General features: G+C 71.6%; 1 protein-coding gene across 6 annotated transcripts; it reads left to right on the top strand.

Annotated features, from left to right (window-relative positions):
* Positions 1 to 1383: 1383 nt before the first annotated feature.
* Positions 1384 to 23030, top strand: DENND4B (DENN domain containing 4B). Of its 6 annotated transcripts, none has more exons than XM_044991212.1 (28): positions 1384 to 1433; positions 6748 to 7066; positions 7251 to 7503; positions 7648 to 7717; positions 8150 to 8319; positions 9406 to 9647; positions 9793 to 9859; positions 10302 to 10360; positions 10563 to 10707; positions 10794 to 10969; positions 11231 to 11331; positions 11402 to 11617; positions 11694 to 11839; positions 13351 to 13490; positions 13566 to 13689; positions 14088 to 14294; positions 14456 to 14584; positions 14701 to 14851; positions 15211 to 15378; positions 15525 to 15985; positions 16723 to 16839; positions 17899 to 18077; positions 19117 to 19267; positions 20227 to 20472; positions 20572 to 20677; positions 20770 to 20935; positions 21266 to 21330; positions 21755 to 23029. In XM_044991212.1, the coding sequence occupies exons 2-28, from the start codon at positions 6768 to 6770 to the stop codon at positions 21898 to 21900; spliced, it is 4500 nt and encodes a 1499-aa protein (XP_044847147.1). In that variant the 5' UTR covers positions 1384 to 1433; positions 6748 to 6767; the 3' UTR covers positions 21901 to 23029. The 6 variants fall into 6 exon arrangements, with proteins under 6 accessions (XP_044847147.1, XP_044847148.1, XP_044847149.1 ...); XM_044991213.1 differs by lacking the exon at positions 1384 to 1433 and adding an exon at positions 1501 to 1548; XM_044991214.1 differs by lacking the exon at positions 1384 to 1433 and adding an exon at positions 2968 to 3260.
* Positions 23031 to 23761: the final 731 nt, after the last annotated feature.

Below are 23761 nucleotides of genomic sequence, written 5' to 3'. Positions count from 1 at the left end.
GGGCTGGTCCTAGTACAGATCCATGGGGGCCCTGCTGTTTCTCTCTCTCCAGGAGAACGGGACAGATCCTGGGTCTGATCCAGCTGGGTGCTGCATTCCCTCACCCCCCACCCCGGGCCACCTCGCTAGGTTCTGCCCGTCATCGTCTGCATTTCTACAGCAGCTGCTTCACCCGTTTCCCTGGCCCTGGGACCCTGAGTGATCCCTGCCCCGGTCTGGCTGCCTCAGCCCCCCTCCCCACTGCTGGGCTAGGCAGCAGGAGGCTCCTGGTCCCTGCCCCCCCCACACACACGTGGGCAGAGGTTCCTTGGCCCAGGCAATCCCGGCACTGGCTGCTCCTGGTCACTGGACGTTTTCTTGCCATTAATTTCAGCCTGTTGTTACCTCCCCTCCCACCTCTGCTCCCTGCAAACCCTTCTGGCTCATAGCCTGACCCTGCTTGGGCCTTGCTGTGCAAAGCTCCCTGCTGGGGAGGCCCCAAAGAAAGGAGGCCTGGACTCCCCCTTCCCCCCCCCTCCCCCCGGGATCCACCGAACCGGTGTTATGGCCCCAGCTTTGGACCAGTGTCCAGGGGCCTCCCTTCAGCGAGCCAGCCCCAGCCCCCCGGGATCCCCTTCTTCCTCTAGCGAAGCCCCTTGGCCTTACTGCCTCTTCCACGCCCCACCCTGCAGCTGCTGTCACACTCCTGCCTGGAAGCTGCAGAATAACCCCGGGGGCTGGTGAGGCTGGTTGCCGGTGGCCCCTGGGGGACAGAGGGGGAATTTTCTGTAAATATTTTATATAAAGACTGTGTGTGCCTCAGTTTCCCCCACATGCTGCATTGTCAGCTAGAGGGGGCGGGAAAGGCGATGCAGAGGGGGCTGGTGCTGGTTGTCTGGGGCCGGGAGCCCCTGTCACTGGAGAGGCCACGAAGCCAATCACCGGGACGTTGGCTACCTGCCAGCCAACGCCCAGGGCTGGCCCCCGGCAGCTGGAAGCCCCTGGGTTTGATCTGCTGGGGAACGCAGGAACGAGGAGGGACCCGGTGGGCCTGGGCCCTTGAACAAAGCGGCTGGGGGGTCATGGCGGGGCTGGGCCAGGCTGCGACTTTCCTCCCTGGCCTGGTGCTGCCCAGCGGGAACGCACGAGTCATGGTGAATGCACGAGTCATGGTGAATGCACGAGCCATGGTGAGCTACAGGTGCCGTCGTGCGAGGAGCCCTGATCTCCGCCCTCTGCTGCCCCCGCCACCGGCCGGCTGCCCGGGGAGCGGCCAGGCCTGGGCCCGGGGGCGGGAGCGGGGGAAGGGGGCTGCGGGACCCAGGCGTCCGGCGGCCGGGCCCGCCCGCTGCAGCGCGTCCTCCGGGCCGCCAGGGGTCGGTGCGGGCCGGGCCTGGGCGGGGCCGGGCGGCGATGGCGGGAGCCGGGTAGCGGGGCCTGGGGGCCGAGCGCAGGTAGGGGGCGGGGCGAGCCCTGGCCCTGCCCCTCGGGACCCCCGTCCCCCCCCGCGCCCCGTCCCCCCCCCGCGGGACCCGCCCGCAGCCTCCGCCCGCTCCCCCGGCGGGGCAGGTAGGGCCCGAGCGCCGGTCTGCCGGGGGGGGGACAGCTGGGGGGCGGGCAGGCCGGGGGGGCAGGTGGGGGGCATGGGGGGGCAGGCGGCGGTGGGGCCAGGTGTGGGTGGGCGAGGGGGCAGGCCGGGGGGACAGGTGGGGGGGCATGGGGGGACAGGCCGGGTGGGTGGGGGGACAGGTGTGGGGGGGCAGGCCGGGTGGGGAGGGGCGGGGGGGCAGGCCGGGGGGACAGGTGGGGGGCAGGCCGGGTGTGGGGGGCATGGGGGGGGCAGGCGGCGGTGGGGCCAGGTGTGGGTGAGGGAGGGGGCAGGCCGGGAGGGCAGGTGGGGGGGCATGGGGGGCAGGCCGGGTGTGGGGGGGACAGGTGGGGGGGCATGGGGGGGAAGGCCGGGTGTGGGGGGGACAGGTGGGGGGGCATGGGGGGCAGGCCGGGGGGACAGGTGGGGGGCATGGGGGGCAGGCGGCGGTGGGGCCAGGTGTGGGTGGGCGAGGGGGCAGGCCGGGGGGACAGGTGGGGGGCAGGCTGGGTGTGGGGGGCGGGGGGGCAGGTGGGGGGTAGGTGGGGGCAGGCTGGGTGTGGGGGGCAGGGGGGCATGGGGGGGCAGGCCGGGGGGACAGGTGGGGGGGCATGGGGGGCAGGCCGGGTGGGGGGGCGGGGGGGCAGGCCGGGGGGACAGGTGGGGGGCATGGGGGGGCAGGCGGCGGTGGGGCCAGGTGTGGGTGGGCGAGTGACTGGGTTGTCCCCGGGCACACTTACATGTTTGGGTTTCTTTAAAGACCAGCCCCCCCCCCGCCCCCCGTGATGCGGTGCCCCAAGGGGGGACACAAAGCTCCCTGCCCCCCACCCCCCGCCGGTGGGTGCAGGTTCCAGGCAGGGCGGCGGGTGGGTCTGTCCCCCCGGCCCCGCGGCAGGGCTGCCCCATTGCTTGGGTGGGAGCTGCCACCCCTGCGGCTGGGGGGGGACAGTGCCTGGGGGCTCCGTCTGTGCAGCCGTGGGGCAGGCGCAGCCGGGCTTTTGGCCCCAAGTGAGGAGCTCTGCCCCTGTGGCCGGCTGTGCCCCTGCACAGTGTGGGGGGGCTCCCAGGGACTCCCCCAAACTCAGCGACTGGGCCAGATCCAGACCAGTACAGGGCAGGCCCTGAAAACGGGCGAGGGGTCTGGCTGGCAGCCTGGGACGGCCCCACCACGCTGGTGCCAGGGCCTGGTCCCTGCAGCCCCTCCCCCGGGTGGGTGCCCCCCCCACCGCACAGGCGGGCTCTGAAGGGCTGGGGTGGGGCCACGCGGCTGCAGCTGGACCCGTCTAAGCAGCCCCAGCGCGGTGCCGTTAGATGGACACACGCCTGGACCCCAGCCCTTCTCTGCTGGCGCGGGCCTGGTTCCGCTGACCAGCCCTGCTGGCCCCCGGAGGGCAGCACGGAAACGGGCCTGAGCTGCCCGGGCTGGCTTTGGGGGGCCGCCCCGCCCCACCCCTCGCCCTCGGCTTCCTCATTCTGAGTTCTGCTTTGGCTGAGCAGCTGCCTCCTGCCCTGGTCGCGATTGCGGCCAAGAATGGAAAGTCCCACTCTCCCTGCCTGGCCTGCGGGGAGGCTGGCCGCCCCTGCCCGCGGCCCCTGCCCACAGCGGACGGGGTCCGGCAGGTCCCTCCGGAGCAGCGAGGAGGTGGTGGTGTAACGTGCCGCCAAAGCAAAGGTGTCTGCATCTGCAGAGCAGGTACAGCCGGCCAGGGGGGGCAGCTCCCCGCTGGCCCTGAAGGGCCTCCCGCTTGGGGGAGAGGGGGTGTGCTGTCCCTGCACCGGGGCTAGTTAGCGATGGCTGCGGCGTCCTGGCTCCCAGCCCCCCTGCTCTAACCACCAGCCCCCACTGCCCTCCCAGAGCTGGGAACGAACCCAGGAGTCCTGGCTCCCAGCCCCCCTGCTCTAACCACCAGCCCCCACTCCCCTCCCAGAGCCGGGATAGAAGCCAGGAGTCCTGGCTCCCAGCCCCCCTTGCTCTAACCACCAGCCCCCACTCCCCTCCCAGAGCTGGGAGAGAACCCAGGAGTCCTGGCTCCCAGCCCCCCTTGCTCTGACTCTACACCCGCTCTTCTCCCAGAGCAAGGAGCCAAGCCCAAGGGACAGTGGGGTTAAAGGCACCTGCTGTCCGTGGCCCCTGGGCTCGCCTAGCTGTGGGGCAGGTGGTCCCCGAAGGGGCAGGTGCCAGGCAGGCCGGGCAGTCGCGCGCTCAGGGCCGGGGAGCTGAGCACTCTGCATTATTTAGACTGCGCTGGCAGCAGATCAGAGGTAACTACGTCTGTGCAGCTCCCAGCACCGCGGGAGGCCTTGGCTCTGGCTGACCCGGCTCCGGGCTGTCCCCACGCCGCCCTCGGCCGGTCTGGTGCGTCTGCCCCGGGGCTGGGAGCGCTGGGCTACAGGCAGCGTGGGTTAGCCGGCCCCTCTCATGCCCTGGGCAGGCCTGGCCTTTGCTGTCCCCTGGGGTGGGTGCAGGGTCCTGCTAGGGAGGCCTGGGGGCCGAGCGAGGCAGGTCAGCGGGGCCCCTCCTGTGGGGCTCGGTGCTTGGTCCCGCACACCCCAGAGTGTGGCGCGTGGGGGGCTCCCTGCTGAGCCCCCGAGGGGGGTCGAGACGACCTGCCAGGCTAGCTGGGGGTGGGATGGAGGTTGAGCCGCAAGCTGTGGGGGTAGATTTGGGGGGGCAGCAGGGGCAGTTTCTCCCCGGCCGCGTTAGGTTACAGGAAGCTAAATTCAGAGCCTCCTTGTCTCTTCCTGCCGCAGCACCATGAGGGATCACATGGACCAGGGCTAAATATAGCGCGGGTGGTACCTTGGCAGTGCCTGTCACTGCGGGGCCAGGGCAGGCAGCACTAGGGGCATGGGGGGCCCCAGGGGGACAGTAACACCCCCCTGCCCAGCCGCATGGGAGAGCTGGGAATAGGCTCTTCCCCCTCCTTTGCCACGTGCCCTAATCCCAGGACGGGCTGGGGGAGCGGCCCAGGGCGGAGGGGCGGGATCTAGACTAGCAGCAGGGTAACCCTGGCGTGGGCTGGGGGCAGCTGTGCCCCAGAGAGGGAGATGGGGGGCAGGAGCCGCTGGGGAGGTTGGAACAGGTGACGTGCTCCCCACGCTGGAGCAGCCTCTCTTCCCTTGGGCGTTCACGGCCCTTTGCCGGTGAGCCCAGCTGCCCCCGGCTCCTCTCCGGGTCACCCCTGGAGTGGGGGGTCCCGGTTGGGCCCCATGGTGACCCTGCTGCAGGAGCTGGGTTGGGTGAGCTGTTTGGCTGTGCCGTGTCAGGGGGGCTGCCCAGTCTGCCAGTCCCCCGACGGGAGGTGATGGCCGCAGTGCCAGGGAGAGAATGAAGTCTTGTGCGCAGGGGGCTGGCTCCACTGGCCTGGCATGACCCTGCTGGGGGCGTGCGGAGCAGCTGGGAGACCCGGGTGGTTGGGGGCTGTGCCAGGGGTCGGCTTGATTCGCCCAAAGGACCCTGCGGCCAGGATCCCGGGAATGGCCAGAGCGAATCAGGCCAGGGGCCCAGCCAGCCAGCCAGGTTTTCTCCCCTCCGCATCCGCCCTCCCCCGGGGCTGGTACCAGCTGCCACATAGGTGGGACCAGGAGTCCCTGGTTTGGGGTACCCTGCCCAGGAAGGGTGTTTTCCCCTGAGCAGGCCTCGAGCCCTCAAAACCTGCTCTCCACTGAGTGCCCTCCCCCTCCACCTAGGAGCCATTCCTGAACCCTGCCCAGCTCCGGGCCTCGCTGGGACCTTGTGGTGGGGAGTTCCTCTGGCTGCTGGTGTGTGGTGTGAAATTGGGCTCCCCTCTCTGGGTTGTAAGCGTGTGCGTTCCGGTGCTGCTCCGTGAGCGGGGGGCAATGGGAGCGTCTCCTCGGCGGAGGCTCCTCTCTCCGGAGAGTCCTGCCCATTCCCAGACGGGGACCAGTGTCCAGGGGTGGGCGTCCCATCGATTTGCAGCGTGACCCGGGCGTCTCGGTTCTCCTCCGGCTCCGTCCGTAACCCCCCATCCCGCCCCCCGCCTGGTCCTGCACCTGCATCCGCCGTGACTAGCCCCGGTCTCCCTGTGCCGTCAGCAGAAACGTGCCCTGGCGCCCTCAGCCTCTTCCTTCCCCTTTCGGGTCCTTCCCTGGGAACATCCTGCCGGCCTCAGAGGGTCTGTGACTGTCCCCTGCCGGGGGTGCTGCATTCCTGGGGGCCGAGCCGCTGGCCGGGGCGGGGCTCCTGAGGGGAAGCATGTGTCCGGAGAGGGGGAAGGGGGGCTGGGGCTGCCCCAGGTCCTGGGCAGAGCCTGTCTGGAGTCCTGGAAGTGTCTGAGAAACCAGGAGTGCTGTGGGGATCCCGGGGGGGGGGAGGGGGAGGGGGATCCCCCTGATTTTCCAGCAACTGACTTGATGTCAGAGCCGCCCGGGCCTGAGCAGGAAACAGGAAACTGCCTCCCTCCCTCCCGGCACTTTCACTCTGTCAGCTCAGCCCGGTGGGTCGCGCCCCCCAGGTACCCTGGGTTCTCGCTGACTCTGCGCTGAAATCAATCCAGCTTGGCCCCGGGGGCAGCTCCCACCCTGCCCCATATTCCCCCCAAACGGCCCCGTCTCCTTCCTTCCTGCCCCAAACAGCCCATCCCACCCCTCCCTGCCCCATATTCCCCCCAAACGGCCCTGCCCCCATGCTCCCTGTGACACCCCCCCAGTGCTCCCACTCCTTCCCCCGGGGAGGGGAGCAGGAACAGCAGTTCCCATTGGCTGCTGGCAGCCTGGTTTCCATGATGTCACCATACAGAGAGTTCTGTCCTGGAAACCGCAGCTCCCATTGGCCACGCTGGGCCCAGCCTCTGTGATGTCACCTTGTGGGTCTGTTGCGTGGGCTGGTCCCTGGGATCCAGGTGGCGTCCCCCCCAACCTCTCCCCCCCCCCATGGCGCCGACCCACCTCACCTCTTCCCCCCCCCCGTGGTGGCCCCCTGCCTCTTCCCCCCCTTGTGGCGCCCCCCCCAGCGCCATCCCCCGCATGGCCTCTTCTCTTCCCCCATTTGCCGTCCCCTCCGACCTCTTCCCCCCCCATGGCGCCGTCCCACCTGACCTCTTCCCACACAGCGTCGTCTTCCCGTCCCCATGGCCCCGTCCCCCTCGGCCTCACCCCGTGGCACTCTCCATCCTGGCCCTACCCTCCTCCCCAGTGATGCCCCCCTGCTCCCTCCCCAGATGCCGTGAGCCCCGCCGCAATGGCGGAGGAGAAGCCGCCGCAGCTTGTCGACTATTTCGTGGTGGCCGGCTTGACCGACTCCTCCAGGGCCTTGGAAGAGGAGAGCCAGCAGCCCCGGCCGGCCCGGCCCAGCGAGCCCATCACCGATGTGGCCGTGGTCATCCGCTCGCAGGGCGAGGAGGTGCCCCAGGGCTTCACCTGCATCGAGAGCAGCACGGCCGGCCACCCCGTGGACCTGAATGCCGGCCTCCTCAACAGCCCCCAGATGTACCTCTGCTACAAGCGGGGCCGTGGCAAGCCGCCCCTCATCGAGCTGGGGTGGGCATGGGGCTGGGAGTCCCGCCCCCTCCCAAGGGGTCTCCCTCCTCCCGGGCTGGGCAGGGCTCCTCCCCCTGGACTGGACCTCGCCCCTCCGTTCCCCTCCCCCGGGCTGGGCAAGCCACTGTGGGGTCTCTCTCCCCACTCAGCCGGGCCTGCTTAGCCCCTTCCGTTCCCCCCGCAGGGTGCACTGTGAGGGGAAGGACCGCCTGAAGCCGGGCTACGAGATCGTCCGCACGACGCCCTACAGCCGCTCTGCCAACCTGAGCTCGGGCGCCGCCGGGCACCAGCGCACCTTCCTCACCTACCGCCGGGCCGGCGAGTCCCAGGGCCACAACACCCTGGGCATCACCGACATCTGCCTGGTTGTGCCCAGCAAGGGGGAGAACACGCCTCACACCTTCTGCCGGGTGGACAGGAACCTCAACGCCGGCATGGTGGGTCCTGGCGGCCCCTGGCTCCGGGCAGGGGGTGCTGGCTTCCTCGGGCTGGGGCCGGCTCTTTCTCCCCGGAGGAGGAGGGGCGGGTCCCTCTGCCCCGTGCCACAGCCCCACTGACCCTGCTCTGCTCTGTCCTCGCAGTGGGGCCCGGCCGTGTTCCTGTGCTACAAGATGGCGATGTCCAAAGCCAACACCCTGGTCTACGAAGCAGGTAAAGCCCCCGCTGCCCCCGAGCCTGGGGGCGGGGAGACCTGGCCCCCGCTGCCCCCTGAGCCTGGGGGAGGGGAGACCTGGTCCCCGCTGCCCCCTGAGCCTGGGGGAGGGGAGATCTGGCCCCCGCTGCCCCCTGAGCCTGGGGGAGGGGAGACCTGGCCCCCGCTGCCCCCTGAGCCTGGGGGAGGGGAGACCTGGCCCCCGCCAGCGACATGTAGTGAGGAGCTGATGACACTAGGTATGGGGTGGGCAGGGGCTGTGCCAGCCCCACTCCCCAGCACTGCTGCTGCCTGGCATTCCTGCCCCCTGCCTCCCAGCCCTGGGCTCCCCCCCAGCTCTGCCAGTGCCCCTCACTCCCGCCCTGCAGTCCCTGCCAGCCCAGCCCCTGCCCCCGCCCCCGCCGCTCTGCCTGACGGGCGGCTCTCTGCAGGTCTCTTGAGCCGCTATCCTGAGCAGGACAGTGAGTCGTTCCCGCTGCCCGACTCGGTGCCCGTCTTCTGCCTGCCCATGGGGGCCACCATCGAGAGCTGGCCCATCAACGCCAAGTACCAGCTGCCCGTCTTCTCTACCTTCGTGCTGACGGGGGCTTCGGGGGACAAGGTAGGAGGGTCTGGAGGGGGCGGGGCCATCCCGGTGGGGGGGGGTCTCCGGGGACCTGGATCGGGGTGAACAGCCCAGAATCAGGGGTCCCGCCTGGCTCCAGGGCAGAAGCCGCAGGCTCCCTGTGTGGAGGCGCCCCCTGCTGGCAGGTGAGCGAAGGTGCTGCTTATCCTGCCCCGATCTCCCCTCCTCCCCCCACGGCCCGGGCCCCCCTGCCCCATCTCCTCCCCTCACAACTGGGACCCCCTGCCCCGTCATCCCCTCCCCCATGACCGGGCCCCCTGCCCCATCCCCTCCCCCATGACCGGGCCCCCCTGCCCCATCATCCCCTCCCCCAGTGACTGGGCCCCCTGCCCCATCCCCTCCCCCATGACCGGGCCCCCTGCCCCGTCATCCCCTCCCCCATGACCGGGCCCCCTGTCCCATCCCCTCCCCCCTGACCGGGCCCCCTGCCCCGTCTCCTCCCCTCACAACTGGGACCCCCTGCCCCGTCATCCTCTCCCCCAGTGACTGGGCCCCCTGCCCCGTCATCCCCTCCCCCATGACCGGGCCCCCTGCCCCGTCATCCCCTCCCCCGTGACCGGGCCCCCTGCCCCGTCTCCTCCCCTCACAACTGGGACCCCCTGCCCGTCATCCCCTCCCCCATGACCGGGCCCCCTGCCCCATCCCCTCCCCCATGACCGGGCCCCCCTGCCCCGTCTCCTCCCCTCACAACTGGGACCCCCTGCCCCGTCATCCCCTCCCCCATGACCGGGCCCCCTGCACCATTGTCTCCCACTCCCCAAGTGGTGCTGGAGCATGTTTTACAATGGGGGTGCTGAAAGCCAGTGGTCCCCACCCCACACTTTTTACCTCACCCCCCCTTACTCCTGTCTGTGTCTCTCCCCCCACCCTCCAAGCTGGGGCCAGGAGTGGGGCCATGGCTCTGGCAGGAGGGGCCGGGGAACACGGACAGAGGTAAGGGGCCAAGGCTGCGACCCTGCGTGTGGGGCGGGAAGCGGAGCCCTGGGCGTGGGTCCTGCAGCACAGAAACCAGGGGGGCGGTTCCCACGCCTGTGCCCTCCAGTGACCGGGCCCCCCTGCCAGGTGTACGGCGCTGCCATCCAGTTCCATGAGGCCTACCCGCGGGAGCGGCTGTCGGAGAAGCAGAGCCTGCGGCTGGGCCTGCTCAGCGTGGTCGACCGGCGCCCCATCGCCGGCAAGTCGGTGCAGACTCGCCGCAGCATCTGCGTCCTGTCGCACTGGCCCCTCTTCGACGTCTTCCGCAAGTTCCTCATGTTCATCTATCGCTACTCCATCTCGGGGCCCCACGTGCTGCCGCTGGAGACGTGAGCGCCGGGCCCGGCGGGGGGGGGGGGGGGCGACACCACGGTGGATCTGTAGGGGAGGGATGGGGGGTAGAAGGAAACCCCCCCCCCAGGGAAAGGGGCTGTGGAGCCCCCACCCCCCTCTGACGGGCTCGTCTCCCCCCAGGCACATCTCCCACTTCATGCACAACGTCCCCTTCCCGTCTCCGCAGCGACCGCGCATCCTGGTGCAGGTGAGTGGCCCCCGCCCGGTGGCGCTGCCCCCTCGCCCCGGGCAGCTGCTCTTCTGCTGGGGCTGCCCGGCCCCTGACCCTCCTTTTCCCCACGCTGGCGACTCGCTTGGCCTTCAGCTGATGTTTTGGGTCAGTGATTCCCAGCCCACGTCTATGAGAGCCCGAGGCTCCTGTGAGCCCCCCCTTCCCTGGCCCCTGGGCTTCCCCCCAGGGCTGCCCCCCGCACCCCCCATCCCTGCCCCAGGGCTGCCCCCCGCATCCCCCCATCTCTGCCCCAGGGCTGCCCCCTGCTTCCCCCCTTCCCTGGCCCCTGGGCTGCCCCCCGCATCCCCCCATCCCTGCCCTGGGGCTGCCCCCCGCATCCCCCCATCCCTGCCCTGGGGCTGCCCCTGCCTGCCTGGGTGGGGAAACTGCCACGCCATCAATCTCGTCTCTCCCCCAGATGTCTCCCTACGATAACCTGCTGCTGTGCCAGCCCGTGTCCTCCCCGCTGCCACTCAGGTACAGCCCCGGGGGTGTGGTCGGGGCAGCGTGGGGGGGGTTGGCACCTTGGAGGGACGATCAGGGGCACAGGGTCTCGTTGGTGATGTGGGGGGGACAGGCAGTGCCCCCTCTGGCCGTGGCTGCGTTGTGGGTGGGGGAGGAGAGGGTTCCGTGCTGTCTGGATGCTACATCCTCTCCCCCCCCCCCGCGCACCCCACAGCGGAGCCAGCTTCCTGACCCTGCTGCAGAACCTGGGCCCCGAGAACGCCGTGACGCTGCTGCTGGCCGTGCTGACCGAGCAGAAGCTGCTGATCCACTCGCTGCGTCCCGACGTGCTGACCAGCGTGAGCGAGGCGCTGGTCTCCGTGAGTCCGGCCCCTGGGCGAGGGTGGGGGGCAGTGGGGCCCGCCCCCTCGGCTCGCTGACTCCTCTCTCCCTGCCCCGGCCCCAGATGATCTTCCCGCTGCGCTGGCAGTGCCCCTACATCCCGCTGTGCCCGCTGACGCTGGCAGACGTGCTGTGTGCCCCAGTGCCCTTCATCGTCGGCATCCACTCCAGCTACTTCGACCTGCACGACCCGCCCCGCGACGTCATTTGTGTCGACCTCGACACCAACACCATCTTCCTGTGAGTTCCCCTGGGCCCGGCCCCAGCCACTGCGTCCCTATTCCTGGGCGTGTCCCCGGGCGGAACCCCGGTGTCCTGGCTGAGTTCCCACCCGGCCCTTGGCCCTCACCGCTCCGTGCGACGAGGCGTCCGTCCGCCCTCGCTCCAGCCCAGCAGCGGCTGCGTCTCGGCGCTGGGCCGGGGCGGGCGAGCGGGGGCCGGGGCAGTCCAGCAGGAGTGACGGCAGCCCGGCTTTGTGTTCGTCTGTGTCTCCCCTGCCAGGAGCGAGGAGAGGAAGCTGCTGTCGCCCCGCGCGCTGCCCCGCCGGCCCTGCAAGGTGCTGCAGGCTTCACTGCTCGCCCACTTCCAGCAGCTGGATGAGAGTGAGTGGGGAGCTGGGGGGGACGGGGGGGGAGCCTGGGGGGGCCATGCTAACCCCGCCGCTCCCCCCAGTGTACAACAAGCCGGTGGAGGAGGCGTCGCTGGAGTTCCTGCTCACCGACTACGACCTGGTGTACGGGCGGCGCAAGCAGCTGGAGCTGGAGATCCAGGCCTCCTTCCTGCGGTTCATGGCCTGCGTGCTGAGGGGATACCGCTCCTTCCTGCTGCCCATCACCCAGGCGCCCTGCGACACCACCCACGACTCCAGCAGCCTCTTCTCTCTGCAAGGTGAGGGGGGGCCGACCGGGGGGAGGCGGGGGGGGGGCTGAGCTCCCGAGTGACCCCCTTCCCCCGTCCCCCCCAGGTTTCCTCAAGTCCCGGGACCGCGCCTACCACAAGTTCTACGGGCAGCTGCTGCGCACGCAGCTCTTCACGCAGTTCATCCACGAGTGCTCCTTCGTCAGCGACCGGCACGCCTGCCTGGAGTTCTTCGACACCTGTGTCGACAAGGTGACGCCCCGCCCCTAGCGACGCCCCGCTCAATGGCTCGCTCCTAGCGACACCCTGCCCGGCACCCCTAGCAACGCCCCGCCCCTAGCAACGCGTGCCCCTAGCAACGCCCCCACCCAATGCCCTGCGCCTAGCGACACCCTGCCCCGGCACCCCTAGCAATGCCCCGCCCCTAGCAACGCATGCCCCTAGCAACGCCCCCACCCAATGCCTTGCCCCCTAGCGACACCCTGCCCCGGCACCCCTAGCAATGCCCCGCCCCTAGCAACATTCTGCCCCTGGCACCCTTAGCAATGCCTCGCCCCTAGCGACGCGTGCCCCTAGCAACGCCCTCACCCAATGCCTCGCTCCTAGCAACGCCCTCACCCAATGCCTTGCCCCCTAGCGACACCCTGCCCCGGCACCCCTAGCAATGCCCCGCCCCTAGCAACACTCTGCCCCTGGCACCCTTAGCAATGCCTCGCCCCTAGCGACGCTTGCCCCTAGCAACGCCCTCACCCAATGCCTCGCCCCTAGCAACGCCCTCACCCAATGCCTCGCCCCTAGCAACACCCTGCCCCAGCACCCCTAATGCCCTGCCTCTGCCTCCAACACCCCGCCCCTAGCAACATTCTGCCCCTGGCACCCCTAGCAACACCCCGCCCCTAGTGACATCACACCCCTAGCAACGCCTCGCCCCTAGCAACACTCTGCTCCTGGCACCCCTAGCGACGCCCCACCCAATGCCTCACCCCTAGCAACACCCTGCCCCGGCACCCCTAATGCCCTGCCCCTGCCCCAACACTGTGCCCCTAGCAACACTGCGCCCCTAGCAACGCCTCACCCCTAGCAGCACCTCAGCCGGTGCCTTGCCCCTAGCAACACCCTGTCCCTGGCACCCCTAGCAATGCCCCACCCTAGCAGTGCCCTGCCCCTGCTCCTGACACCTGCCCTAAGCAACATGCTGCCCCTGACACCCCTAGCAATGCCCCGCCCCTGCCCCCTGATGCCCCTAACTCCCCGCCCCTGCCCCCTGATGACACCCACCCCGCTCCGATGCCCCCTGCAGTGCCCCCCCTCCACCCAAGGGCTGTCCCCACAACTTGCTCAGCCACAGATCCTGCTCACCCCTCAGGCCCCATCCCAAGGGGCTGGGGGGCCTGGTCCTGGCCGCTCCTGTGACTGGACTGGGCGGGGGCTCAGGCTGCTCCCGGACCAGGGCCAGTGTCGGCGGGGGGGCAGACTCCGACGGCCCTGTCGGGGGCAGGAAGCTAAGGTAATAAAAAGGTAATAACTGGAGATATACCAATCTCCTAGAGCTGGAAGGGACCTCGAAAGGTCACCAAGTCCAGCCCCTGCCTTCACTAGCAGGACCAATGTTTGCCCCAGATCCCTAAGTGGCCCCCTCAAGGATTGAGCTCACAACCCTGGGTTTAGCAGGCCAATGCTCAAACCACTGAGCTCTCCCTCGCAGCCGGAGGGTGTTCCAGGGGACGTGCCGGCCCCTCCCCGAGCTTCCCTCCCCTCCCCAGGTGCAGGTGGATCTGGAGAAGGCTGAGGACGCGCCCCTGATGGAACTGGACGACTCGCACGGCAGTGAGCACACGGTCTTCATCATGCCCCCCGAGGAGCCCCTGGGCCCCGATGGCAACGAGCTGCCCGCGCTGTACTGGTGAGACACACGCCCAGCTCCCCGGCCCCCCCATATCCCCAGCTGCCCCCTGACGCCGCCTCTGCTCCCCCACAGCTACGACAGCTTCCCCGTGCTGCGGGCTGAGCTCTTCGAGCGCCCCCAGGACCAGCTGGCGGTTCCCCTGTGCCAGCCCAAGAGCAGCGCCCCCACCAGCCCCGCGCCGCGCAGGACCAAGCAGGTGACACCCCAGGCTCACTGGTGCAGCGAGAAGGCCAGACTCAGCCCTGTCCTTGGGGGAGCTGGGGGGTGCCAGGCCCTGGGTGGGTGAGGGAGGCCTGTCCTGGGCGGAGCTGGGGGGTGCCAGGCCCTGGGTGGGTGGGGGAGGCCTGTCCTGGGCGGAGCTGGGGGGTGCCAGGCCCTGGGTGGGTGGGGGAGGCCTGTCCTGGGCGGAGCTGGGGGGTGCCAGGCCCTGGGTGGGTGGGGGAGACCTGTCCTGGGCGGAGCTGGGGGGTGCCAGGCCCTGGGTGGGTGGGGGAGGCCGGTCCTGGGCGGAGCTGGGGGGTGCCAGGCCCTGGGTGGGTGGGGGAGGCCGGTCCTGGGCAGAGCTGCCCCCCCTGACCCGGCTGCCCCCCCCAGGAGATGAAGGTGGCGCAGCGGGTGGCACAGAAGTACTCGTCCGTGCCTGACATGTGGGCCCGGTGCCTGCTGGGGCACTGCTACGGGCTCTGGTTCATCTACTTGCCCACCTACGTGCGGGCCGCCCCCTCCAAGGTGCGGGCGCTGCAGACGGCCTACGAGGTGCTGAAGCAGATGGAGAGCAGGAAGGTGGTACTGCCGGACGAGGTGCGGACCCCCCCTCCCCCCCAGTGCTCCCACCGCCCCTTCCCTGGCGCCAGCCCCCTGCGCCCTGTCCACGTGCCCCAGCAGCGCCCCCGGCTGACTGCAGCCGTCGGCCCCTGGGTTCCCCCACCCCCTCATGGTGCCCTGTGCTTCCTGCCCCCCAGGTCTGCTACCGCAGCCTCATGCAGCTGTGCGGGCAGTACGGCGAGCCGGTGCTCTCCGTCCGCGTCCTGCTCGAGATGAAACGGGCCGGCATCGTGCCCAACACCGTCACCTACGGCTACTACAACAAGGTATCGGCCCGGGCCAGGGCTGGGGGTGAGCCGGGCGGTGTCTGCCGCCGGGGGTGGACCTGGGGGAACCCCATCTCCCCGGTAACCGTGGCCCCGGGGGGCTCGTTCTCTTGCAGGCCGTGCTGGAGAGCAAGTGGCCCTCGGGCACCCAGGGCGGGCGGCTGCGCTGGGCCAAGCTGCGCAACGTGGTGCTGGGCACTGCCCAGTTCCGGCAGCCCCTGCGGCAGCGGCAGCTGGAGAGCGAGGCCCGGGGCGGCGCCTTGCCAGGTGCGTGTGGGGCGGGGCCGGCCGGGCCCGGGGGGCGGGGGTGGAGGGGCCGGCCGGGCCCGTGGGGCGGGGGTAGAGGGGCCGGCAGGGCCCGTGGGGCGGGGGTAGAGGGGCCGGCAGGGCCCGTGGGGCGGGGGTAGAGGGGCCGGCCGGGCCCGTGGGGCGGGGGTGGGGCTGGCCAGGCCCGTGGGGCGGGGGTAGAGGGGCCGGCAGGGCCCGTGGGGCGGGGGTAGAGGGGCCAGGCCCGTGGGGCGGGGGTAGAGGGGCTGGCAGGGCCCGTGGGGCAGGGGTGGGGCTGGCCAGGCCCGAGGGGCGGGGGTGGGGCCGGCCCAGCAGCCCACGTTCTCTCTCCCGCCCAGGCTGTGCAGAGAACCAGGGCGCCCGGCCCCGCCCCAGCCTCCAGCGCCAGACCACGTGGGCCGGGCGCAGCCTGCGCGAGCCCTCGCCCGGCCGCCCGCTGGCGAAGAGCGGCAGCGGCACCTTCCCCCGCAGCGAAACGTCCGCGGTGGAGGCCGGCGTGGCCCAGAGTGAGTCGCATCGCAGCCAGCGGGACGGGGGGAGGGGAGACGAAGCCTGGGCGCAGGGGTCACCGGGCTGGGGGCAGGCGCTGGGGTTAGGGACTGGGAGGGACCCGGCTCTGCCCCCCCCCGTGACTCTTTCCCCCACCCCGCAGTGATCCACGCCCTGGGGGTGCTGGAGCCGGGCAGCGACTCGCTAGTCGCCCTCCCCCCCGGCCTGCGCCAGCTCCTGGATGGGCCCGGCGGCTCGGCGGACGGGAGCCTGTCGGATGTCAGCTTCCAGACGGACGAGAGCGACCGGCCGGCCCTGGACAGCGCCGAGGGGCAGCTGAGCCTGGGGCCGGGCGCCCGGGGCACCAAGCCGGGCCGGCGCGACGAGAACCACAACAGCCTGGGGGGGACCCCGCGCCGGGGGCTGGCCGCCAAGCTGCAGCAGCTGCTGTCCCCAGCCAGGCGCCCCTCCCTGCGCCACACCGCCAGCGCGGAGCAACCCAGCGCCCGGCAGGACGCCGGCTCCCTGCGCCGGGCCTCGGAGCAGACCGAGCCCCTGCCGCGCAAGAGCCCCGTGGAGAGCCTGCTGCACCCCCAGGAGCGGCCCGGCTCCACTGCCTCCGAGGTAGGGGCTGGGAACCGCCCCCACTGCTCCGGGGGGGCATTGCTGCTGGGCTGGGACCTGACCCCACTGCTCCTGGGCGGGGGTCGGACTGGGGGGGACCCCCCATTGCTGCCGGGCTGGGACCTGCCCCCCACTGCTCCTGGGTGGGGGTCGGACTGGGGGGGACCCCCCATTGCTGCCGGGCTGGGACCTGCCCCCCACTGCTCCTGGGCAGGAGTCGGACTGGGGGGAACCCCCCACTGCTCCTGGGCAGGAGTCGGACTGGGGGGAACCCCCCACTGCTCCTGGGCGGGGGTCGGACTAGGGGGGACCCCCCATTGCTGCTGGGCTGGGACCTGCCTCCCAGTGCTCCTGGGCGGGGGTCGGACTGGGGGGGACCCCCCACTGCTCCGGGGCTGGGACCTGCCTCCCAGTGCTCCTGGGCGGGGGTCGGACTGGGGGGGACCCCCCACTGCTCCGGGGCTGGGACCTGCCTCCCAGTGCTCCTGGGTGGGGGTCGGACTGGGGGGGACCCCCCACTGCTCCGGGGCTAGGCCTGTGGGCAGGACCCCCTGCACCCCCCTGCTCCGGGGCGGGGGTCTCAGCTGGAGCTGGGGGTGTTGCACTCCTGGAACTGGCAGGGACCTGGTGCCTCCACGGGAGCTGCTGGGCCGGGCAGGAGCAGTGTCAGCGTCTCTGGGGGGGGGGTCCCGCTGAGCTGGGGGGGCCTGCGGAGCTCACGTCTCCTCTCCCCCCAGAGCTCCGTCTCCCTGGGCAGCGAGTTCGACCTGTCGGACACGTCGCTCAGCAGCTTTAGCCTGCGCAAGTCATCGGACCCGCTGCCCGAGGCCGGGCCGGAGCTGCCCCCCGTGGAGGTGAGACCCCTCCCCCGAGCCGGGATCCCGTAGCCACAGGGCTGGGGGGCTCTGACAGCGACCCCCACGGCCCGGAGAGGGGCGGCAGCGACCGTGGGGCTGAGCCGAGTCCCCCGCCCCCTGGGAAGAGCTGGGGGGCAGGAGTGGGGGGTGCGGCTGAGCCGGGTCCCCTGCCCCCTGGGAAGAGCTGGGGGGGGCAGGAGTGGGGGGTGGGGCTGAGCCGGGTCCCCCGCCCCCTGGGAAGAGCTGGGGGGGCAGGAGTGGGGGGTGCGGCTGAGCCGGGTCCCCGCCCCCTGGGGAGAGCTGGGGGGGCAGGAGTGGGGGGTGGGGCTGAGCCGGGTCCCCGCCCCCTGGGGAGAGCTGGGGGGGGCAGGAGTGGGGGGTGGGGCTGAGCTGAGTCCCCGCCCCCTGGGGAGAGCTGGGGGGGCGTGGGGGGTGAGGCGGAGCTGAGTCCCCGCCCCCGGGGGAGAGCTGGGGGGGAGTGGGGGGTGAGGCTGAGCTGAGTCTCCGCCCCCTGGGGAGAGCTGGGGGGGAGTGCGGGGGGGTGGGGCTGAGCTGAGTCCCCGCCCCCTGGGGAGAGCTGGGGGGGAGTGGGGGGTGGGGCTGAGCCGGGTCCCCGCCCCCTGGGGAGAGCTGGGGGGGAGTGCGGGGTGGTGGGGCTGAGCTGAGTCCCCGCCCCCTGGGGAGAGCTGGGGGGGAGTGGGGGGTGGGGCTGAGCCGGGTCCCCGCCCCCTGGGGAGAGCTGGGGGGGAGTGGGGGGTGGGGCTGAGCTGAGTCCCCGCCCCCTGGGGAGAGCTGGGGGGGAGTGGGGGGTGGGGCTGAGCTGAGTCCCCGCCCCCTGGGGAGAGCTGGGGGGGAGTGGGGGGTGGGGCTGAGCTGAGTCCCCGCCCCCTGGGGAGAGCTGGTGGGGCAGGAGTGGGGGGTGGGGCTGAGCCGAGTCCCCGCCCCCTGGGGAGAGCTGGGGGGGCAGGAGTGGGGGGTGGGGCTGAGCCGGGTCCCCGCCCCCTGGGGAGAGCTGGGGGCAGGAGTGCGGGCGGGGCTGAGCCGGCTCCCCCCCAGATCCGGCTCTCCAGCTGCTCGCGGTGCCACGCCTGCGGCTCGCTGGTGCATGACGAGGAGGTGATGGCCGGCTGGACGCCCGACGACTCCAACCTCAACACCAGCTGCCCCTTCTGCACCCGCCCCTTCGTGCCCCTGCTCAGCATCGAGATCCAGGACTTCCAGCAGCAGCCCCCCAGGTGAGACCCCCCCGCCCGCACTCGGGAACCGCCCTGCAGCTCTCCTGTCCTGGGGGGGGGGTACACCCACTGCCCCCCCCCCGCTGCCCCCCCCGCCCGCACTAGGGAACCACCCTGCAGCTCTCCTGTCCTGGGGGGGGGGGACCCACGGCCCCCCCCCCCCCCCCCCGCCCGCACTAGGGAACCGCCCTGCAGCTCTCCTGTCCTGGGGGGGGGACACCCACTTCCCCCCCCGCTGCCCCCCCCCGCCCGCACTCGGGAACCCCCCTGCAGCTCTCCTGTCCTGGGGGGGAGGGGGAGCCCCTGCCGCCCCCCCCCCGCCCGCACTAGGGAACCGCCCTGCAGCTCTCCTGTCCTGGGGGGGACACACCCACTGCCCCCCCCGCTCCCCCCCGCTCACACTAGGGAACCGCCCTGCAGCTCTCCTGTCCTGGGGGGGTGACACCCACTGCCCCCCCCCGCTGCCCCCCCCGCCCGCACTAGGGAACCGCCCTGCAGCTCTCCTGTCCTGGGGGGGGGACACCCACTGCCCCCCCCCGCTGCCCCCGCCCGCCTGTACTCAGGAACCGCCCTGCAGCTCTCCTGTCCTGGGGGGGGGGACCCACTGCCGCCCCCCCCCCGCCCGCACTAGGGAACCGCCCTGCAGCTCTCCTGTCCTGGGGGGGGACACACCCGCTGCCCCCCCCGCTGCCCCCCCCGCCCGCACTAGGGAACCGCCCTGCAGCTCTCCTGTCCTGGGGGGAACCCGCTGCCGGGCCATTCTCTGCCCTCTGAAGTCTGGGGGGCGGGGGGGTCTCGGGGCAGGGGGGGTGACCCCGGGGGCCGGGCTCACATCATTCAGGGGTATGGAACCTGCCTCCTTCTGGGATCTCACCGTCCCCCTCACACCATTGTCATGGGAACCGTTGGGTGGCGAGCGCCTGTGGGCGGGGGCTGGCTGATGGGGGGCGGCTGTTAAGGGGGCGTGTTCCCCCCCCGGCGTGGGGGCTGGTGTCGAGCTGCCCAGCAGTAACCTGCTCCTTCCCCACTCCCTCCGCAGCCCCTCGGAGTCTCCCCAGAGCCGTGGGGAGCAGCCGCCCGCTGGCCGAGGCCCGGTGCTCAGCGACCGCTTCCAGTGCCTGGCTCTGGACGAGGCCGAGCCGGAGCCGGGGATCCCCCCGTCGCTCTGCAACGGCTGCACGGACTCCTCGGTACGGGTCCCGCCACCCCCCAGGCCTGAGACCCGCTCCCAGCAGCTGAGCGAGGCTCCCTCCGGAGCCAGCCAGAAGGGGGCGCTGTGAGCACGGTCTCCAGAGCCCCATGGTCCTGACTGCACCAGGCTGCAGTGCCCAAGGGTTACCCGCCTCTGCCCGAGCAGGTCGGGAGTGATGGGCAGGGGCAGCACAGGGCGGGGGCTGCGGGTCGGGAGTGAGGGGCAGCGCTGGGCGGGGGCTGCGGGTCGGGAGTGAGGGGCAGCGCTGGGCGGGGGGCTGCGGGTCGGGAGTGATGGGCAGGGGCAGCACAGGGCGGGGGCTGCGGGTCGGGAGTGAGGGTCAGCGCTGGGCGGGGGCTGCGGGTCGGGAGTGAGGGGCGCAGGCAGCGCTGGGCGGGGGCTGCGGGTCGGGAGTGAGGGGCAGCGCTGGGCGGGGGCTGCGGGTCGGGAGTGAGGGGCAGGGGCAGCGCTGGGCGGGGGCTGCGGGTCGGGAGTGAGGGGCAGCGCTGGGCGGGGGGCTGCGGGTCGGGAGTGAGGGGCGCAGGCAGCGCTGGGCGGGGGCTGCGGGTCGGGAGTGAGGGGCAGGGGCAGCGCTGGGCGGGGGCTGCGGGTCGGGAGTGAGGGGCGCAGGCAGCGCTGGGCGGGGGCTGCGGGTCGGGAGTGAGGGGCAGCGCTGGGCGGGGGCTGCGGGTCGGGAGTGAGGGGCCGGGGCAGCGCTGGGCGGGGGCTGCGGGTCGGGAGTGAGGGGCAGGGGCAGCGCTGGGCGGGGGCTGCGGGTCGGGAGTGAGGGGCAGGGGCAGCGCTGGGCGGGGGCTGCGGGTCGGGAGTGAGGGGCAGGGGCAGCGCTGGGCGGGGGCTGCGGGTCGGGAGTGAGGGGCAGGGGCCGAGCGGCAGAGCAGGGGCCAGGGCCCTGCCCGGTCCGTGGGCCCTGAGCGCAGCCCGTCTCCCTCCCCGCAGGCGCCCAGGGGCCCTGCCCCGCGCTCGGAGCTGGTGACCTTCGCCTACCTGAGCCCCCTGGTGCTGCGCAAGGAGCTGGAGAGCCTGCTGGAGAACGAGGGCAGCGACTTCCTGGCCCAGCCGGAGCTGGTGGACAGCCATCCCATAATATACTGGAACCTGGTCTGGTATTTCCGGCGCCTGGGCCTGCCCAGCAAGCTGCTGCAGCTGGTGCCGGCCTCCCAGCACCTCCGGCCCACGCCCCAGGTACGGGGCCTGCCGGGGGGAGGGGCATCGGCACAGCGCTCCCAGGGGCTGGGGGTCCCCCCGGCTCTGACCCGCACTCCCCCCACGTCTCTCTTGCAGGCCCAGGCCCCCGAGGGCCCCCCGGTTTGCGTGCGCCTGCTCTGGGATGTCCTGACCCCAGACCCCGACAGCTGCCCCCCCCTCTATGTGCTCTGGAGGCTCCACAGTGAGTAGCGGGGGCGGTGCCAGCCTGGGGGGGTGGGCTGGGGGCGGGGGGGGAACGGCCGGTGTGATGTGACCCCCCCTCTCTCCCCACAGGGAACAGCGCTGCCCGGCCTCAGTCCTGGCGGCGCCCCAGCAGCCCCTTCTCGCTGGCGTTCCTGGAGGCCGTGCTGAGCCACGTGGGGCTGGGCGAGATGCATAAGGCCATCGCCCTCTTCCTGCAGACCCTGGCCGCGGAGCCCAGCCCCCCGCCCCTGCAGAGGTACCGCCCCTGGCTCCGCCCCTGCCCCTGGCTCCGCCTCCTGCCCCCTCCAGTTCTGCCCCATGCAGAGGTACTGCCCTGACTCCGCCCTCTGGTCATGGCTCCACCCCCTGCCGAGGTACCACACCCAGCTCCACCCCCTGCCCCTGGCTCCACCCCCTGCCGAGGTACTACCCTCCAGCCCCCGATTCCGCCCCCTGTGCAGAAGTATGCCCCCTGCCCTGCCCGCTGGATCTGCCTCCTGCCCCCCAGCTCTGCTCCTTGTCCACCACTCTGCGCCCCCCCATGCTCCCCCCCCCAGTGTCATTCTCTCTCCCCTTCCTCCCGTAGGAGCGTTTACCGGGAGATCCTCTTCCTCATGCTGGCCGCGCTGGGCAGGGACCATGTCGACATTGGTATGAGGCTGGGGGGGCATTGGAAAGAACAGGGACAGAGAGGAGCCTGCGGCCAGGCCCATTTTGGGGGCGGGGATACTGGGCTGGCCGGGCCCATTGGTGGCGGTGGGGGGATATCGGGCCGGCCGGGCCCATTGGTGGCGGGGGGGGGCGTACTGGGCCGGCTGGGCCCATTGGTGGCGGGGGGGGGGGGGGGGATATCGGGCCGGCCGGGCCTATTGGTGGGGGGTGGATATCGGGCCGGCCGGGCCCATTGTCTGCAGGGGGGGATATGGGTCCAGCTGGGTGCACTGATCTGAGCCAGTTGCAGGGGGGCTGCCACGCTCGCTCGGCCTGCGGAGGGGCTGGGGGCCCCCGGGGCGTGGGGGTCGGCTGCAGGCCGGGCCCCAGGCCCCTCAGCGCCTGATCCCCGTCTCCCCCGCAGCCGCCTTCGATAAGAAGTACAAAGCCGCCTACGCCAAGGTGGCCGGCAGCCTGGGGAAGGAAGAGCTGAGCAGGCGGCGGGCGCAGCCGCCCAGCTCCAAGGCCATCGACTGCCGCCGGAGCTTCGGTGCCACGCTGGAGTGCTAGGGCCGGGCGGCCGGGGGCAGGGCCCACGACCCCTCTCCCCAGGAAAGAATTCGGGGACTGAACCGGGTCTTGAGGGGAGCGAGCAGTTCCATGGGGGGGGCGGGCAGGGCATAGCTGATACCAAACCATGCACCCCCCCGGGGGTTCTCCTGGGAGTCAGGGGGCAGCACTTGGTGCCCTCTGAGCCGAGGCAGAGTCAGGTGGGACCTGGAGAGCCCCTGGTTCCCCCTGGCACTTCAGCCAGCCCTGCCCCTGGGGGGCGTCTCTACGCTGGGCCCCACCCTGCCGGCTGGGCGGAGAAGCAGGGGCAGCTGCTGCCCAGGCATAGGGCAGAGAAGTGGGGGGCTGGTCAGGCAGGGTGGAGCTCCTGCTCTGGGCATAGCCCACCCAGCCCCTCCTGTGCCGACTGGAGTGGGGCCTTTGGTGGCCCTGCCGTTGGCAGCTCTCAGCGGCTGCCCCGTGCTGCAGGGATGGGATGGGCCCCAGGAACCACGGGTATGTCTGGGGGGGTCGGTGCTGCTCAGCCCGGCCGGGCGGCTCCCCCCAGGCCCCGGTGCTGTTTGGAGCGCGGTCAGACACTGGTAATGAACCGGACACACGGCCGGACGGGTCGGCGTCCGTCCAGCCCGCGGCTCCTGCCTCCCCAGAACGCTCTCTCGCTTTTTGGACACTGTCCCGGGGGGGCCCCCAGGCCGCAGCTCCTCCCCCAGGGGCAGTTGGTGGTGGGTTTTTTTTAACGTCAGTGTTAATATATTTTGTAATTTATTTATTCTCCCCGCGGCCACCGTTAGCTTGTGCTGTAACCGCTGTGCTGGTGCCATGCGCACCGGGCCCCCCAGCCCCTCCAGTGTCTCCTGCTGGGCTGCCATGGGGCTGGGTGGCTGCGCCCTCCCCCGCCCCGCAGCTCACTCCATCCTGCACTGGAAGCTGTTTCTCTCCCCACCTGCGGTTGGGAAGGGGGCAGCATGGGGCACTGAGGGGGACATGGTGGGGGCTCCCCATGCTCTGGTACCTGCGCCCCCCTAGCTCTGGGGCTCACACTGTGCAATATGCCGCCACCCCTCCCCTCCCCCTTTGTTTCGTTTGGGTTTTTGTTGGGTCTGTAAATAAAACCGCTTCAGTATTTTCTCTGCCTGGTGGTGTGTGTGTGGGGGGGGGGTTGCATGGCTGCAGCCTCTGCCCCCTCCCCCAACCATCTGTCTCTGCCCTGCCCCCCCGACTCTGGGTGGCCAAGAGGAGCCCCCATGGCCAAAGTGGGGTGTGGTGGTCTGGGCTGCCCCACCTGCTGCCAGTGGAGCAGAGCTGGGAGGCAGCCCCCTGCCTGCCCCCCCCCAGCATCTGATTGGCTGGCTGCCTTCCTCACTATCCTGCCTCCCTGGGCAGAGCAGCCAATCAGAGCGGCTGCAGTGTGAGGCTGAGCCTCCCCCCCCCCTTCTGAGCAAGATCTGGGAGCCAGGCAGGGAAGGGGGAGCAGAGCCAGTGTTCGCAGGGGGGATCACTGGAGCTGCCAGGGGCTGGCACATGGGCGGGGGGAGCTGGGTGCTCCGTGCCATAGGCAGCATCTCGCACAAAGCTGCGTGTGTGGATCCCCGCTGGGTCCTGCCAGCACCTGCCTGGGGGAGCGGCAGGGCTGCGATCGTCACCCCCGCTGTGGGGCAGGGGCTCAGACACCCCAAGTGGAGACAGACAGAGCGACGGGGAGGCCTGCCAGGAAACAGCGAGGCCATAGTGGTTGATGTTGCAGCCCAGCACGGTCACGCTGCGAGCAGGGCTGTGCAGCGTCCACAGAACAGTCACATCAGAGCCCCCTCCGGCAGCCACGGGACATGGGTGCATCGAAAACCAGCGACGCAACATTGCG

The sequence above is a fragment of the Mauremys mutica genome, chromosome 17 (assembly GCF_020497125.1).
Source record: "Mauremys mutica isolate MM-2020 ecotype Southern chromosome 17, ASM2049712v1, whole genome shotgun sequence".
Lineage (NCBI taxonomy): Eukaryota > Metazoa > Chordata > Testudines > Geoemydidae > Mauremys > Mauremys mutica.
This window is presented reverse-complemented; position numbering and strand designations above follow the sequence as displayed.